Raw genomic sequence first — 17,518 nt, 5'->3', positions numbered from 1 at the left:
ACGTAGCAAAATTAACATCATGCCAACTTTAATATGAAAGTTGTGTAAGATTTAGGACCTTGCTTGGCATAATACTCACGTATCTACAACGTTAAAACTAAGCCTCACTTCTTGTGGTTGTTATTGTTAATGAGCACAGAGAACTATTTCACAGGGCCAGGCAGGAGGTGAGGGCTCCTGCTGTGTGTTGGCAGCTGACTGCTTTGTGTGCTAACCCACTGTTTTGTGTGCTAATGTGATGTAAAACCAAAATAAAGTCTCCACCTAAAATATGTGCCTCCCTTGAGTTCAAGCCAGAACCAACTACAGGCCCCACTTGTATTTTTGTAACCAGTAACTTTTTTTTCAGCCTGACACTGGCTCTACGTAGCTTGATTTGCCCTGCAGTTTACAACCTTACATTGAAGCTCTGTTAATAACATCAATCCTTTTTAGGAACTTGTATCTATTCTCCAGAATACCAAGAACCTTCCAAAGCCAAAATTCCTATAACTACAGTGTTCCTGACAGTTTCTTACAGAGTAACTCTTTATAGGTGAATTCTCAAGAACATAAGTGAACATTTCTTCATCTGCTCGTGTCTCATGATTACCTCAAACTGATTCAGCAAAGGTATTTATTTACCTCTTAGCCTTTGTAATAAGTTCTGATCTCTAGCTTGTTCCCAAGTAACAGTGCCATGAAAATGCAAGATATTTCTGATTTTAAATTGTAACTTGCATGCTATAAATATTCTGCAACCTTTGCCTAAAATTCCAATTTGGTGTTTTTACTATGAATAAATTTATTAGAGTGCATAAGAATATTCATGGTGGCACGCAAAATGGAGGTGAATCCACATACACATAGCTGAAAGGGAATTTTTAGAGATTGAACCACAGCCTAGGAAATGCACTGACAAATCCACCCATTTAAATGGGCTGTAGGTCAAGCGCTTAAACATCATACCATCAGTGACTTCCAAAAACGATATCAGAGTTTCATCAAATCCCTGGTGACATTTTAAGGCTCTCCTCATTACAATCGCACGGCAGATGTGTCAGCATCTCAGCTCCCATTACTTTTTAAAAAGGAATTCCTGTCAGCAGATTGAGAAAAATGGGAATCCTTGAAGGTGCCAGAGCAAGAAAGCAGATGCAAGGAACCCAACGTGATTAAATATGACTTCCTGGTGGCCTCAGGAAGAAGGCTGGCTGTTGGAAAGGCGCAGAGCTGACAGGAACTAACACCAAACGCTTTTCTTTTAGTCACACACGTGCTTCTCCACAGTATTTAAAAACTAGCTTATATCACCACAGAACAAGCTAAGATGACTTTTCAGTAATGGAAGCTAATAGCTTCATCCCTGAAAGCCAGCAACAATTCACCTTTGTCCTCTAAGCTTCAATAACAGGTTCTCCTTGCAGAGGGTGTGTTCTCTTGTGTCATGAGAAAATCTCAGGTCAAATTTTGTAGGAGTTTGACAGTCTCGGAACAATACTGTGTGGGAAAAGCATCAAGCTCCCTCCTCTGCACTGCTATCATTAAGGTTAACCTAGCATACCTAGCATTTCAGCTGTACATGCTGATTTACTGGGCACGATGTTTCTGTCAGAGACACAGTAGAATGCTAGCTACTTTTTTTTTTTTTTTTTTTGTTAAACTCTAGAACAATAACTATCACCTAAAGCAAGTTAACAGGACATGGCATGCTATTATTGCACTGCGGAAGAAATCCTTCATTTTCTTCGGCCAAAATCAACACATTTTAAACTTGATTTTCTATGGGTAAAACTCAGGTCTTCCAAAGCATACATGCCACAAACAGTTCAATGAGGGAAGAAAAAAGTAGTTTTAGAAGGACAAGGGAATAGATGTCTGTGAGACAGCCCTTGGGAAGGTCACTGGGAAATGGGCTAGGCATTGTACAGGAGAGCAGGATCCGAAGTTGTTCTCTTTTCATTGTTGCATACAACTCTCTCCCTGCACTCATTTACATTTTCTCCACCACTGCTCCCTGCACCTGTCTTCTTGGACATAGCATTATGCCACTGCATTGCACTGCTGAAGTGTCATTGGAACACTCTTCAAAATTCCTGACAGAAAATGCCCCAAGTGAGAATAGACTTTATCATGCTCAGTACTTTTAAGCAACTTGCAAAGAGTGCAAAATCCAACTAGACAAAACAGAGGATGGGAGAAAGAATGCAAGGCTTACAGATGAGGACTGAAGCATGATACATCAAGAGACTTGGCCAAAGTAATGCAGACAGTCTATGGAAAACATGCTAATTGAATCTATTTCTCTGAAGCTACAGACAGAACAAGTTCATAGGAAAGGTATTTCCCATAACCTCACTCAGTACTGGAGCACATTGGCAGCCCTGTGCATGTCAGGTGAGATTTCAAGAAGAGATGTTGAAGAATCTAATCTGTTCTCCAGAACTATGCAGATGAGTTGCAACAAAAAAGAACCATCTTCCTCTTCGGAGAGACAGTGTTCCTGACCAAGTACAGTGATTGCTAATATAAGACTTTGGGTTTCTGCTTCTGGTGATGGACCAAGTTCACTTCATCCTTCTGTCCTTTAATAACCCAAGGAGTGATATGATGATGATGATGACGACAACACTAGCTTTCTTTGTGAAGTATTTTGACATTTACAAATGTAACTGACTTTTAAAGAGCAAGAGTTACTAGTCTGGTCTGAGCAGAGTGACATTTGCTCTACTGCAGATTATTTTATTAAACATGAAGGTAAATTTTCAAATACTGCCCTGCACAAGCATGTACAGGCAACAATCATGATAATCTCAGTAATCACTTACATTTCTGCCTATAATGTAGCAGCCACTACCTATTATGGATAGTCCTGACTTGATTATTTAGTGTATATTGGAAACTAAAATACAGAAAACAGATTATAACACACAAACCAACAAATACTCACCTGGGGTAGTAGAAGAATGTACCACTCTAATTCCTTATTTACATTGCCTCATTCAATTAACAGGCCCTCTCTCTCTAAAAGGAAGTTTCTAGTGCCTAAAACTGTGAACTATTCAGAGAATGTAATGGTCACTGCATCACCAACCTAGCTTATTATTATAAACTACTTTGAAATAGAGTAAGAAATGAACTATATAAACCTAATTTACTCTATTTTCATGGTTTATAACCAGAACATAAAATGCAGTGGTTTAGAGTACCTCAGTCTCATCCTTTTTTCCAACTAGTTTCATTTCACAAATGCCCCTGACATTTGTGAAATGGTCAAGTAAAAAACTCTCTCATATTTCTGCATCTCAAACTCTTCCAATGAGATCCATTTCTACTGGAGACACCAAGGAAGGGGGAAAAAAACCAACTGAAATTCTTTCACCAGTCACTAAAACTTATTCACGAACACATCTTAATGCTAGACTACCCCCCAGGCAGTAGCATAAGGAATACCAGACCCTATGTGAACAAATAAAAAAATTATAAAAAGGAAGAGAAAATATTTTGGGAAAAACAGGAGTCTACCAGAGATTACTGAGAGAGGACATGTTTGCATCTACTGTTAGGAATACAATAAAGGGCACCTGGTAACCCTACTTTTAAGATTTACAGATAAAGCTTTCACTAGTGATTTCTGTATAACATAAAACTGAAGCTGCAGACTTCATTTTCGAACAGCATTTTTTTTATATATGAGCAAAAGCTCACGCTATCATGGCAATTTACCCAATTCTTAAATTTTCTCTGGTTTATATGGAGCTGATTTCCTCCAGGGAATGAATCTATAGGGTTTCAGCTGTGTGGATTTTTTCTCTTCACCTGGATGCTGCTGCTGCTTCCTCTCCTGCTACTGTTCCGACTCTCTTCAGCTGTATTAGAATTACAGCAGATGGCATCAAAGCCCAAAATTCCTCCAATGCAGTCACCAATGAGACACACCTGAGGAAATAAAAAGATTTTTTTGGGGAGACGTAGCAAGTGTTTTAAAAAAAACAAAAAGTATCGCAGTACTGCACAGCAGTTGCTGTCTTACTTTACACCCTTGTTCCTGGTTTTTTCCCACCTTGGTTCCTATTGCAGCTGAAAATCTGTAGCCACTTTCTTTCACTTCCTTTTATCTCCAGACATATGCCCTATGCCAAGAACATCTGTCCCAGGGACTATTTTGACCAGATGGGAGTTCTGCCAAATGGGCTAGAATTCTTCCAGCTGCTTGCAGCCAGATTCCAGCTCGAAAAGTCCAGATCACCAGATAACCAGTCTCATAAAGATTTCAAGCCACTTAACATTTCCTTCAGAGTCATAAAGAGAAGAGGATCTCAACAGATTAAAACCAGATTTCCACTGAACACCTCCCCATCCCATAGGATGGGGATTTTTTCTTTTCATGAAGTCTGGAGGTCACTGTACTTTAAGGAAGTGCATGTTTCCAGCTATGTAGAGGGCCCCATCACAAAAGAATTTCAGTAACTCACACAGGGTAGCAGTATCATATTTATTCTATGTGAAGCAGGAAAGTACCAGTTTTGTAGTCTAAAGATGGAGAAGCAGGAACAGTAACTGTGAGACACCAGTCAGAAGAAGTCTGCAAGTGACTTCACTGGGGAGTGGGTCACACCAGAAAAATTACATGATTTGCCAAAGTTACACAGGAAATCTGCAACACTGCTGGCAACTATTTGTCTTCTAAGTTTCTTTACTATCAATTGTTTTATTACTACTGTGATGGAAGCAAAAAAGAAATAGCAATAGTTAAATGCTGGATTCCTTACGCTCTTACTCAGAGATGCCCCAACTTTTCTATCGGCTATAGCAGGTGTGTGAGGAACTCGGTAACATAGATTACCATTTGTCTTGGGCGGGCATGCTTGTTTACTGCTTAGCATACCACACTTACCGCACAACTAAGGCTCTTATACATAACCAGAGTTCACAGCAATACTTAGGAAGAGCTAAGGGGTCAAAATGCTTGTTGGAGAAGGTATAGTATCTTCTACCAACTGAGTAAGTCCGGATTAGATACTGCACAGGATTCCAGAAACGTCTTTCTCATGCTGGGCACTGAGAAGGCATTTTGCATAGGAAATCCCATGATAACATTCATTCATCATATTTGCAGTATTGTCCCACACTCAAAACCCTCAACAAAATGGCTTAAAAAGAAACAGCCTTGCTCCAAAGGAATTTTACTTTGATGTAAGAGAAAACAGTCGTACCTGTCCATTAAAACCAGCCCCATCTGTAGATTTGAGAAATTCATTGTAGACTTGATTGGCTCTACTGATCACCATGGCAACTGCATCCTGGTACTGAGGGGATGAAACAGCCAGCAAGGGCAAGGCAGCCAGTGGGATGTGGTCTTCACTGCTGCTGAGACAGCTCTCATCATAGCTGTAGGGATTTAGGCTAGAGAAGGACATGCTATCATCAGGAAAGACGTAAGAAGCAGCACACAGCATCAGAGAATGAACAGTTACTTATTAACAGAAATATGTTGGGCCATTGCAGTTCACCATGAGAGAATACACGAGGGATTGTTTTCTCACAGAATTCAACTGTTTAAAAAAAATCAAGGAGTTACTGCTTTATGTGAATGAGGTCATGCTAGAAGCCATTTCTGCAGTTAAACATACCTGGTGCAATTTTTCTACATACAAGTAGACATAATTTAGAACAACAAAGAGATTATTCTGTTTCAGCATTTTTTTCCCATATAACAATTTACTACATTAAAAAATGGGATTCAATCATCACAATGGGATATTGTTTCCTAGAACACAAGTGTGACAGATGTATTGTTCAAAAACATATAAAAACATTTTTCCCAGTGTCCTATCCTTTCAAAAAGATAGAACAAAGCTGCACACATTCTGAAGTCATATGTAAATGTTTGCATAATAACGTTTTGCAAAAAGGAGGTGGCTTGACTGAAAACACAAGCTTAGACTTGATAGGATGTCAGCTTTATTTTAGCTTGGATGTGCACCCTGCAAGTTTCTTGGTAAATCTGCCAACTGTGTCTTGACTGATTTTTATTGATGAGTGGGGAAAACAATTCACAGAGAGCCAAAGATGCAAGGCACGTTAGTGTGTGCCAGATTCTCTTACAGTAAGTTGACTGTCCTTCAGAGATTAAAGGAAGGTCAGAAGTATTTTGGATAATTCAGCTCATCCAAAGTTCATCCAAAGCTGGAGGCAGGCAAATTCAACACTATTTTGTAGTCACTTTCTTTAGGAACTTGGTGGGCTATCACAATATTAAAAAGCCAGCTGCCTGAAATGGAATTAAGTCTCCATCTTTGCTGAAACCCGCATCCTTGAGACTATTACCAGGGTAATGGAAGTAAAACAGAAGATTTGCAACGCTCAAGTATGGAAGCTGGTCTGTGTTCATGTCCTGAACCTCACTAGACATTTCCACACTTGACTCTTGCTGAAGCACTCCAACGACTTGGTATTCTTCGTCCAAAGCAGTATAACAGTTTCTATGTCTTGGAGCTCAGCTGGTCTGCCAAGCTGTGCACTACACAAAGGGCTGCGCACTCCAAAACTCATCCAATAAAGCACTTTCGTGCCATTTGATTATTCATATGCTTACTTTCCTACTTAAGTGTTTGCTTCCTAAATGCAACTTTTGTTTTGGCCTTTTTTTTCCTTCTCTCTCCTTCCCCTGCCCCCTAAATTTACAATTACCATTCTCCAGTTTGGCTAATACTGAAATTTAGGAGCTCTAGTCTAAAGTGTGAATCAATGCATGCTCATCAAATCATATGCTCTAAAAAGCATAACTGTTGATCCACTCTGGGATATTCTTCTCCCTGAAAAGGGAAAAGATGGGTCTCAAGTCATCCAGAAGGAACAAGAATGTGCCTTAGTTTTAACTCTTATCTGTCCTTAGCAGCACGGAGATAACAGAAGATCAGTCATGCACTATAAATTTACATAGGTTGCATAAACAGTGTCTTTCTGTTTTGTACGAGAGATAGAGGAAAATGAAAGTGACGGGAGTAGATAGGAGCAGACCAGATTAAGCAATCTGAAACATTAGATGGAGTGATTTTGCCCTGAAAGATCCGTTTCCTTTAAGCCACTATTTGCAAGGCAGGGAGGATAACCACATAGGTGCATTCAGATGAAAAGTCCCAGTGGAATTCCTCTGAACCCAGGCACTCAGCACACAGACACAGCATAGTTCAAAACCTATGCCAAGGTAAACGGAGGGTTGTATGACCTTGGCACGCACTATGCCTGCACATTCAGAAAATGGAGGATACATTCAAACCAAACAAGAAATCTTGTGCCCTTGCTTAGTCAGTCATCTGGCTCACCCTCAAGGAAACATTACAGTAATTTAAAACACACTTCCTCCCCCCCCACAGTTTGCTAAATGTAATGTTTACCACAAGTTCCACAACTCCATCCTGCAGTTTCAGCTGTGAAAGCTGCTGGCATGAAGCTGCAGAAATGTGAGAGCAGGGAATCATCTCTCCTTTTGTCAGCCCCAAATCGGTGCATCACAAGCATCGCCATGCAAGAACATATCAAGGCAATACCAATCTTATGTCAGTGCTGTGAATGATTCTATAGGATATTCAAACATCCAGCTTGGCTATTTTCAGTCTTGCTGAATACCGTGCACTGCAACACGAGGGAATCAAAAAACAGAGAAAGTGGGAGCTCTGTTCATTTTGGCTGCCAGCACACACTCTTCCTTCCACTCTACCCACACTTCTTCCAGACAGTTGAGACCTGTAGGCACTGCATTATGGGATACCTAAGAGACACTATTGAGCCCTGTGTTAATCAATGGCCCAAATGGGCAAGGATGATCTCCCGAACACTCTTTGATGCTTCACCTCCTCTTCTACTATCAGTCCTCTTGCTCTACAGGACAGCAAGTTGGACATACACTCACTTCTCCTTTCCTGGTTGTTTCAGTGTATTTCCCCTCGATGTGAACAGTCAGGCACACTTCCACCAGTCTGGTCTCCACCCTGCCACCTCTTCTTCCTATATGCCTGTCACAGCTGTAAGTCCAGCTAGTGCTTCAGAACTTTAATGTATTCCCCACCTCTCCTCTCTAACTCTGTCATCTGGACAGCAGGCAACATCATTCCCACATCTTATGGTCCAAAACGTGGCTGTAGACCTCCTCAACTCTTCTGCAGGATTTTCTGCTCTACATGAGGTTCAGAAGTAACCTTGGGCACTATACTGCAACAAAAAGACTATAAAAGCAACCATCACTTAGGGGAAGCCCCAGACAAAACCAAAAGAAGTTTTGCTTTGCTTAGAAAAGAAGAAATCAAGCAAGTCTAATTCTCTCCTCCCCATCACTACAGAGTTCACTAGTTATTCCTGGTTTACACTTGTAGAAGAGTTGAAGCAGCTCCAACAGCATGTGTTTCTTTCTCCTTTCTCTATCATGCCATTTAAAATATTTATGTCAAGGAAAATATCACTAAGGAAAGAAATGTTACCTGAAAAGGTTCTCTCATTTAATGAGTGAATTTCAAGACTGAAAAAGTGGGTGAGGAAAAGCAGCTACTGAAGCAGATATATCCAATAGAAAATTGCATTTGTTATTTCTAAATTCATTTCACTAGAGCCACAGGGACAAATAAGAACATCAAAGACTTTAAGATTTTAATCCTTTCTCTTACTGAATATTCTGTATCTGCTCAGCTATCCTCTAGAATACTGCTTGGGCTACTACCAGAACTAGAGCGCAATTAGAACTATGCTACCAGAATTGGTAGAATATCATCAATTATCATTACGACAATGTGGAAGCCAATAATACAGCACTCAGTGGAAAGTTTGCTCACCACCTGCTAAAACTTTCATTCATGTAGCGTGCAAGTAATGCTGCAAGGAAAAGTTGTTTCAATGGGCGAAAAAAAGTAAAATTAAGTTGGTTACACCATTGCTGCTATGGTCCTCCTTTCTGCATGAACCTTGTAAGGCTACCTGGCCATTTAATAGGTTTGGAATGAAAGTGTAACATCTCCTCAATCATATAGGCTAAGATCAGCCTTTGTTCCTTGGTGTTAATAATCTGACAAAGAAACACCCAGGTCACTCTCCTTCCCTCACAAATCACCTCCTCTCATGCTTAACAAGGTACCCGTTGTCAGAGTAAAGTCTCAGCATAGCTGTTTCCTTTCCAGCTTTCAGGGACCACACGTTAACGACAGTACTCTCTCACTCCTACATCCCTTAAGCTTTTCTCATATATCCTAGGCTAGAGGCACAATCCAGACAGCAGAAATCTTCCTGTTTCTTTCTCAGGCTTTATGTTAGGCCTTTGGTTAATGACAGAAAAATTCCTCCTTCTATAATTTTAGCCTTGTTTCTGTTCAACAAATTTGAGAAGTGAGGCACCAACAGACTGATCTTCTCATTTATCATCAACCAGGAAATTTGTTACAGATCCAGGAACAGTATTCAAATCTCCTGATCCCCAAGTGGAAACTATAACTAGAGTCATATTTCCTCTCCCGAAGGAGATACTACATGTCAGTTTTCATATCTCACAGCATTGTCAAAAAGAGCGCATATCAAAATTGTTACTGCCATACACAAAACAATTGTTAAAATTAATAGTAGTAACAGTTTTGCAAGGTGACAATACCTTTCATATAAGCATGCACACAGGAACTTCAAAACGTATCATTGTTGACGCACAGTTAACAGTTCAGAGTTATGTTCTTGTTTTGAGTGCAGAAGTGGTTGAGTCACCATTCCTGGAGGTATTTAAAAGACATGTAGATGTGGCACTTAGGGACATGGTTTAGTGGTGGACTTGGCAGTGTTAGGTTTATGGTTGGACTTGATGATCTTAAAGGTCTTTTCGAACCTAAATGATTCTATGAAATATGAGACTAAGCAGGTCTCCGAGATGCAGTTGTTAACTACTCTTTTTCTGAAAGCTGCATTTAGTATTTCATAGTGACTTGTTTTTGTACTGAAATATTAACACAGCTTTTTACACAACAGTGATTTTCAAATGCAGAAGTGACTACCAGGAATCTCAGAAAGCCACTAGAATTAATGCCAACGTGATCTGATGAACTATCTCTTTAAGCCAGACACCGAGAGACATATACTAAAACATTTTTGTGAGAATTATCTTAACCCCATTTCCCCAAAAAACAACTTTCCCCAAAAAATCCCAAGATCCCCAGAACTCTCCCTAAATCCCAAACTCACCGAACTTTTTTTTTTCACTTAATAAGCAACTTTCTAAAATGAAATCATTATCTCTACTTCATATAGCAACTAGTAAGTGTTTCCTAGCAGGACCTGGTCTCAGACAGAAACAGGACCTGACAGCTACAAATGTAAATGTGAATTTCATGCAGCATAACCATACTATAGCTCAGTGTCATGTAATTTTGAAGTGTCATGCTAGTTTTGAAATTTACTAATTTTATGAATGACAAGATGTTTGAGGCATTCTTGCCTAGTGCTCTTCATCAATGAAGAGCTGATCCAGTATCTACTGTAATGCACAGCATTCTCTCGCAGTTGCTCTCTAGAAGCCCTGAACTGGGTTCTGTCTACCTTTATGTAAGTGAATTACCAAATTGTTTAAAGCAAACCACCATCTCTCATGTTAGTAAGGGCAACCTCGTGAGCACCATCTCCATTTACATCAGTTAGCAAATGGATCTGCTCAGACAGGAAATTCCATCAAAGCTAACAGACCCCTCCCACTATGCGTGCAACCAAATCCTAGCTGTACTGCGAACTGAAGCCTTTGTTAGCCAAAAGCACTGTCTCCTAGAGATACATCCTTTGTAGCCCATTCAAGACACCTCTGTATACAGCATCCTTATAGGTTAATGATGATAAATGAGTGGTCTACCACAAAACGCTACAGGACCTCAAAGTGCAGTAGCTGCTATTGGGAATGAACATGGCTTTTGTTTTTCTGGTTTTGGTGGGTTTTCCTTTTTTTTTTTTATAAAACAAATACATCCACTTAGAAAAGGATGAAAGATCATTCCAAGTCTTGCAGTAAGCAAAAAGATCAAGAAGGATTTGCAACATTTCATTATGAAAGACAGGTCACCGAAAGCCATTCAAAACTACACTGCAAAGCCAAACATTAGAAAACGCAAATCACCTTACCTGGAAACAAGAGAGAAAGCTGCTGAACAGATTGCTGGGCAGGGAACCAGTCTGATTAAGATGTGGCCCAAAGCGGCAGGGAAATGGGCTCGGGTCACTTTCTCAAACACGGAACTGAAGGTGTTGATGTCTGCCAGCTTGCTGCTGTGGTCCCCACCTCCAGTGTCTAAGATGTTCCCCCCATGTAGGATCAAAATTAGCACATGAGTTTTGCAGTTCTGGTGTTGAACTCCTTCCTGTAAGAAAAACATGGAATAAGAAGGGAGGAAGCATTTTTACAGACAGTGTTGGTATACTTGGTGTCAACATTCACAAGCAGTTAGCAGTGATTTTTTTCTCCCACCTTTTTGCGATATTTGCCTTCGCTGGGGGAAGTGGGGTGTGTGGGTGGGGGTCTGCGTGTGTGTGTGCGTGCGCGCCCTGTGTTCCATTTAATTCAAGTATGTCTGAACCAGGTAGAGCACACTATGCTCTGCCAGAAAACCCTTGCAGCACAGATGCAGGTTTCAGATCAACAAAGATTATAAATAGTTTTGTGTACATAAAAAGCTATTTTAAATATATTGAGACTGGAGAAGAATTCCAACATCCACAGATAGCCTAAGCAAACATCTGTCTAGGTATCGTGAACGAGGCTGTTGCATTTACTGGAAAGGTTCTAACTCAAATCATCACAGGTTCTAAAATGACAAATTTCTCTGCCAATGAAAGCATCCAGCAAAAGCAGATGATAGAGTTATCTCAACGTTTTGAGATTGGCAACTTCTTATTAAAATGAAAAATGGGGCTAACGTACCTTGTCATTTACTGAAAGAGTAAAAAATGTATCATTGCTGATACCCGTAAACCTCACAAATACATTTATGAATATGTGAATATGTGCATACACAGACAATAATAATCAGTGTGCTCCACAGAATAAACTAGATGTTATCTACTTGAGACTGGAAAAACATTTTGAGCGTCTCGCAACTCCGCTTTCTTTTTTCTTCTTTACCCCTTAAGAGTTATGTGCACTCAAAGAAAAACTCATTAACACGTTATAAGATTAGGAGAATTTTTTGTTTTTACATCTTGACTGACATTTTCTTCTTTGCTTTGGATCACGTGATTCCTGGAGACCTCTAGTTCATGACCAAATATGAACAGAATAAAAATAACAGTAACATTTCTTGTACTTGTCTGAGGATTGTTAATTGCTAGATCAGGTGATTTACTGAGAATAAGGCAATGTTCTGGACACTTTATTCTTAAGCTCTAGAACAAAAGCCAGAGTCTTCAACAGTAAATATAAAATGAGAGAATTGCTCTAACAAGAACAACATTTGTCAGAAAAGCTGACAAGTAAACAAACACACACATTTCAGGCTGTAGTTTAGTGAGGGGCAAGGGTGCAAATGTTGTTGACATGGATAAGACAAAGAAATTGGTAACTTTAGCACCTATATAATGGTGATAGAGAAATGGTTGAAAGCGATAGAATTATAAGTTGTTCCATAAAGCCACTATCTCTGTTCAGCCCAGGATTTTTAGTATCCAGTAGAAGTATTTATTGTGAAGGCATTTTGCTGACCTGCCTTGTATCTGCTTAAGTACTGGATCTTAGAAGAATTTTTAAGGTTCCACTTTTCCTTGCTCTAATTTACCATTTCCCTCTTCATGTGGTCCCATTCCAGTTATTCAGAAGAGAAATTTAATTTCCTTTAAAAGCTAAGAGCAGCTTCTTCCACAGCCTATGCCAGCTTGTAAGTAAGTGACACTGATGATGGGTTAGTGGAACTGAAAGCCTCAGAACAGAGGGAAAAATTCAAGCAGGTCAACATTCCTAAAGTCACTGTTACAAAAAAGTCTCTCAGCTGGATTTAACTGGTATCCTTCACAGGAAGACTCAGAGGGAATTAAATTCATTTGCCTCTCAGCAGTAGTTCATCCATGACTGAGACAAGGGGCTCAAGGGCTAATCAAAAAGACATCTGAAGTCAATCAAAGACTGTCATTATTTTCAGGGGGCTGTAGGATTGGAATTCTTCGAAAATGGAAAAGTAGACGTTTCTGATGCCTGTCCTATGTGCGGACAGAGGACCTTAACCAGTTAACTAGAAGAAACACAACTTGTTTAGATTCCTTGCTACTTCTAGAAAAAAAGCAATTCTGTTACTATCAATTTCACAACTGCTGCTGAATCTACTTCACAAAACCTGCATTCCCACTGAAGTACTAAGTAGACTTAACAATCTGTCTTCAGAGAACTGGGTCATATTTCCATCTAAGTTAATGATGCAATATCTAAAAAGCTTGTGATGATGTTCAGTGATTGCATGTGCACCTACTGAACAAGAGAAAGACACACTAAGCCACCAAATGGGTTTATAATTCCATAATACAATATCAGAGTATTTCCACATGTCTACTACTTGGAAATGTCTACTACTTGGAAGATGATTAAGGGGGTGGAACATCTCCCTTATGAGGAGAGGCTGAGGGAGCTGGGTCTCTTTGGCTTGGAGGAGAGGAGACTGAGGGGTGACCTCATTAATGTTTATAAATATGTAAAGGGCAAGTGTCATGAAGATGGAGCCAGGCTCTTCTCAGTGACATCCATTGACAGGACAAGGAAGGGCAACGGGTGAAAGCTGGAACCCAGGAGGTTCCACATAAATATGAGGAAAAACTTCTTTACAGTGAGGGTAACTGAACACTGGAACAGGCTGCCCAGAGAGGTTGTGGAATCTCCTTCACTGGAGACATTCAAAACCCGCCTGGACGCGTTCCTGTGTGACATGATCTAGGTCCAGTCTCCGGCAGGGGGACTGGACTAGATGATCTTTCGAGATCCCTTCCAATCCCTGACATTCTGTGATTCTGTGATTCTGTGAAATCAGCACAGCTTGCTTTGAGAAACAATCTCACCTCATTGTCCTCCTGTATTTCAATACTGCCTTGTGCCGGGAACCTTTGTTTTCTTAAAGAGGCTCTATATAATTCACCTGAAAGGAAAAGAGACTTAATTGATCATATAAATATTTGGCTGCCTCATCTTTTACGGACACCTATGGAGGTAAGGCACATTTCTAGTTTCAAAACAGAAAGATCTGCTCACAGGAAATCCTGTGGACAAACAGAAAAATAGACAAGGCTTCTTTCAGCCCTACGTATTACAGGCTCTTCTATTCTTAACAGCAACATTTAGAGCAGGATTCAGGTCCCTATACAGAGGTGTGTAGTACCGGTATAGCTGCTCTTGGTCATCTGTGCCTTTGTGGAGCAGCAGTAGAAGAGGTCACCCAAGGTTCTGCATCCCCTCTGCTTGTCCCACACAGGTATCTTAGATACTCTGGTATGTCTTAAATGGCACTAAACACCTATATATAGGCAAGTTAATTAAGCTTTTAAAGTTCTCCAAAGACCTTCAGGATCTACCTCTTCCACAAACCTCTGTGACTACCTGGGAAACTCCCAGAAGTAACTGCAGTGCTCCATTATCAGGATGCAAAATAGTAGTAACAGACCACAGAGCAAAAGACAGCTTCTCCTCAAAAAACCTTGTAATGTGAAAAATAGGAAGTGACATTGCAGAGAAACACAGTGCTTTGCTAATACCTTTTCACAACAGCATCGTGCATACAATATCCTGTTACAAACACAACAATGAAAGTCTCTGCATTGATTTTGGAGAATGACCAAACAGACACAAAGACCCACTTGTGACTACTTCTTAGGCAGACTGGCTGGACAGCAACCTGCTGTAAGGGGTGGAACATTAACAATATCAGCTTTAAGATCATAAAAATTGTCCACTGTCTGGCCTTGGGAAGCATTTCTTTGCAGAGAGAGTGGTCAAACACTGGGACAGGCTTCCCAAAGAGGTAGGTGATGCCCCATGGCTGTCAGTGTCTAAGAGGCATTTGGACAATGCCCTTAATAATATGCTTTAACTTTTGGTCAGCCGTGAAGTGGTCAGGCAGTTGGACTACATGACCATTGTAGGTCCCTTCCAATGGAAACTATTCCATTCTATGAATAGCAGCTGGCTACATCCTTGAGGACAAAGAAGGAGATGATCTAGCATTATCCACTTCCCCCCAACCCCCCCATGTTTCTTCAGTCATTGAAGAGAACTGCTACAGGATCTTTCTGGTCTCTTCATAATACAGTCTTTTTTCTGCAGCTGCATATGTTAGTCACCTAGGAAACAGCTAGAACAGAAAAAAAGGAAATGCACCCAGAACACTCTGCCTACTTGAAGATCTATCTCGACCAGAGTAAGGGTTCTTGTAGGGTGAAAGGGGTGTTACTCAGATCTGGCCTTCCCCAAGCCTGAGCTGTCCTTTTCTAGATTACACACTGGAATCTTAAAACACAGAAAATCAATACACAAAATCAACAAGCTGGAATACAAACGAAACAGAAGTACAGGTACAGGTTTTGCATATAATCAGAATGCTTTTACACATTGCAGAAGCTAACCTTAGTACTCAGTAATTCTCCAATGCTACAAGAAGACTGATGCCAAATGCTAAGAAAGTAATTACTGTCTAGCTATTCAAAACCTCACTAGTCTACTGATCAACAAATGCATGGTCAAAAATTACTTGTTAGAAGCACAGCCCTGCCTATTCTTTATTCAGAAAGATGCAGATATTTATTAGCTCTCAAATCTTTATTGCTTCTTCAATAGCAGAAAGTTTCAAAACCACACACTGAAGGCAAGCAGGAGTAATTCTGCGATCCCTTTCTCGGGTGCAGCTTCTCCCAAATTTTTGGCTTATGCATTCATGTAATTTCATCAATTGAAGTGATTACAGGGAAGCGGCACTGCCATTCTGCACTAAGCAATAGCCTCCCAGATAGCTCTGGGCAGCTCAGATGAGTAGTGTGAGCACAGGGCTGGATAATTCAGCATTCTGGAACAGCGACAGCTGAAATATGGAAAGGGGAAAGAGTACTTTCATTAAAATAACAACAATCATTTTTAAAATGTTCAATTTCCCATTTCCTCCCCAGGGAAATTTCTTGACATTTTAATATAAGTTCTGCTCAGGAGTTGTAATCCAGGTTCTGACAAACGCCTTTCATAACTTTCTACAGGTTTGCGGTCTGACACTAGCAACAGAAGTATCAGGGATGGAAAGAACAAAATTAATGCTATTATATTCCAGCTGCAACAAGTCAAATGAAAAGAATACAAGTCTCCCATTCTCTTTAGGGGGAGAAAAGGCAAGAGAGAGAGGCTGAAGCCTTGAAGAAAGAGCAAACCCTCTCAATTCAATCTTAAAACTGAAAATAGAGAATCCCATGTCTGGATGAAAATCTGAGACAAAATAGCATCCTGGAGACACATCCTGAAATCCTGGGCTAACTCGGCCAACCTGGAATACCTGTAACCTTAGTTAAAACAGGTGGCCAAATATAAGTACTGCGAATAATTTGATTTGGCTGAGATCATAGTAGGTGCTCAACTATCACGTGGAAACAGTGACTTCATTATTAAACAACTATGTCAACAGTATGAAATTAAAAATTCCATCTTTTGCAAGATCATCAATTGATACCACTTAAAACATAAGGCTGCTTTACAAAAAACAGCAGGAACTATTAAGCATTTTTTGTCAGGACAGCCACTGGACCATGTATCAGTTCATTGAGAACTACCACAAGTAGTTAAATGGCTCTTAGCAATATGCGGTACCAAAACAAGTTAAAGTGAAGGAGGTGAGTAAAAACAGGAACTGACATTTACTGCTGATCAGCTGCTGAACTACAAGGAAGACAGCACACAGTCCTAAATTAAATGCAACCACATTACAGAAATTATACTGCTTTTCAGTCTATCAGTCAATATCCAGGAACAGTGGCTACCATCTGAGCCAACTGACTTAATGACTAGGGAATAGATTTACCAAGTATTTCTGGAGACAGAAACATACCCTGCTACCACAGATACCAATGAGCCAGCATCTCCGGCATGCATTGTTTTGGACTCCAATTCCCACTGGAATTGGTGTATATAATACACGTAGCACATGTTCATCAGTGACTTACAGAGACGTCAAGGAAGCTGCGTGTCTATAGCCTTGACTGAAATAACTCATTGCCCAAACAGTCTCTTCATGTGAAGTACATCAGATCTGAAGATCAGCCATCAGCATGAGAGGAAAGCCAGGTGAAAGGAAAAGCTCAGACAGTGATTCAATACCCCAAATCAGCCATGAAAAGCATCAGTTCAATCCATGACAAAAAAATAAGTAAATAAGTACCCTGAATCTAGGAGAAAAGAGTTCACACAATCATTCCCAAACTTCTGAGAACATGAGGTACAGTTCAAACCTGTACTAAGAATCAAGCCAGGTCCTCTTTTTTTTTTTTTCCAGACGATTTCAAACATCCCTAATATTTTAGCATA

At 40.2% G+C, this 17,518-nt stretch overlaps 1 protein-coding gene across 1 annotated transcript in view; it reads right to left on the bottom strand.

The window, feature by feature from the left end:
- Nucleotides 1-17,518, bottom strand: part of PITPNM3 (PITPNM family member 3) — a 64,496-nt gene that overhangs the window by 15,928 nt on the left and 31,050 nt on the right. Inside the window, exons 5-8 of the mRNA XM_068415616.1 lie at nt 14,026-14,102; nt 11,116-11,351; nt 5,196-5,385; nt 3,799-3,918 (exon numbers count right to left, since the gene is read on the bottom strand). Of these exons, the coding sequence (XP_068271717.1) occupies nt 3,799-3,918; nt 5,196-5,385; nt 11,116-11,351; nt 14,026-14,102 (623 nt within the window). The remainder of the gene's footprint in view (nt 1-3,798; nt 3,919-5,195; nt 5,386-11,115; nt 11,352-14,025; nt 14,103-17,518) is intronic.

Source organism: Nyctibius grandis, chromosome 18 (assembly GCF_013368605.1).
Source record: "Nyctibius grandis isolate bNycGra1 chromosome 18, bNycGra1.pri, whole genome shotgun sequence".
In the NCBI taxonomy this organism is placed as follows: Eukaryota; Metazoa; Chordata; class Aves; order Nyctibiiformes; family Nyctibiidae; genus Nyctibius; species Nyctibius grandis.
Note: the sequence above shows the minus strand (reverse complement) of the source record. Positions and strands in the feature narration are given on the sequence as shown.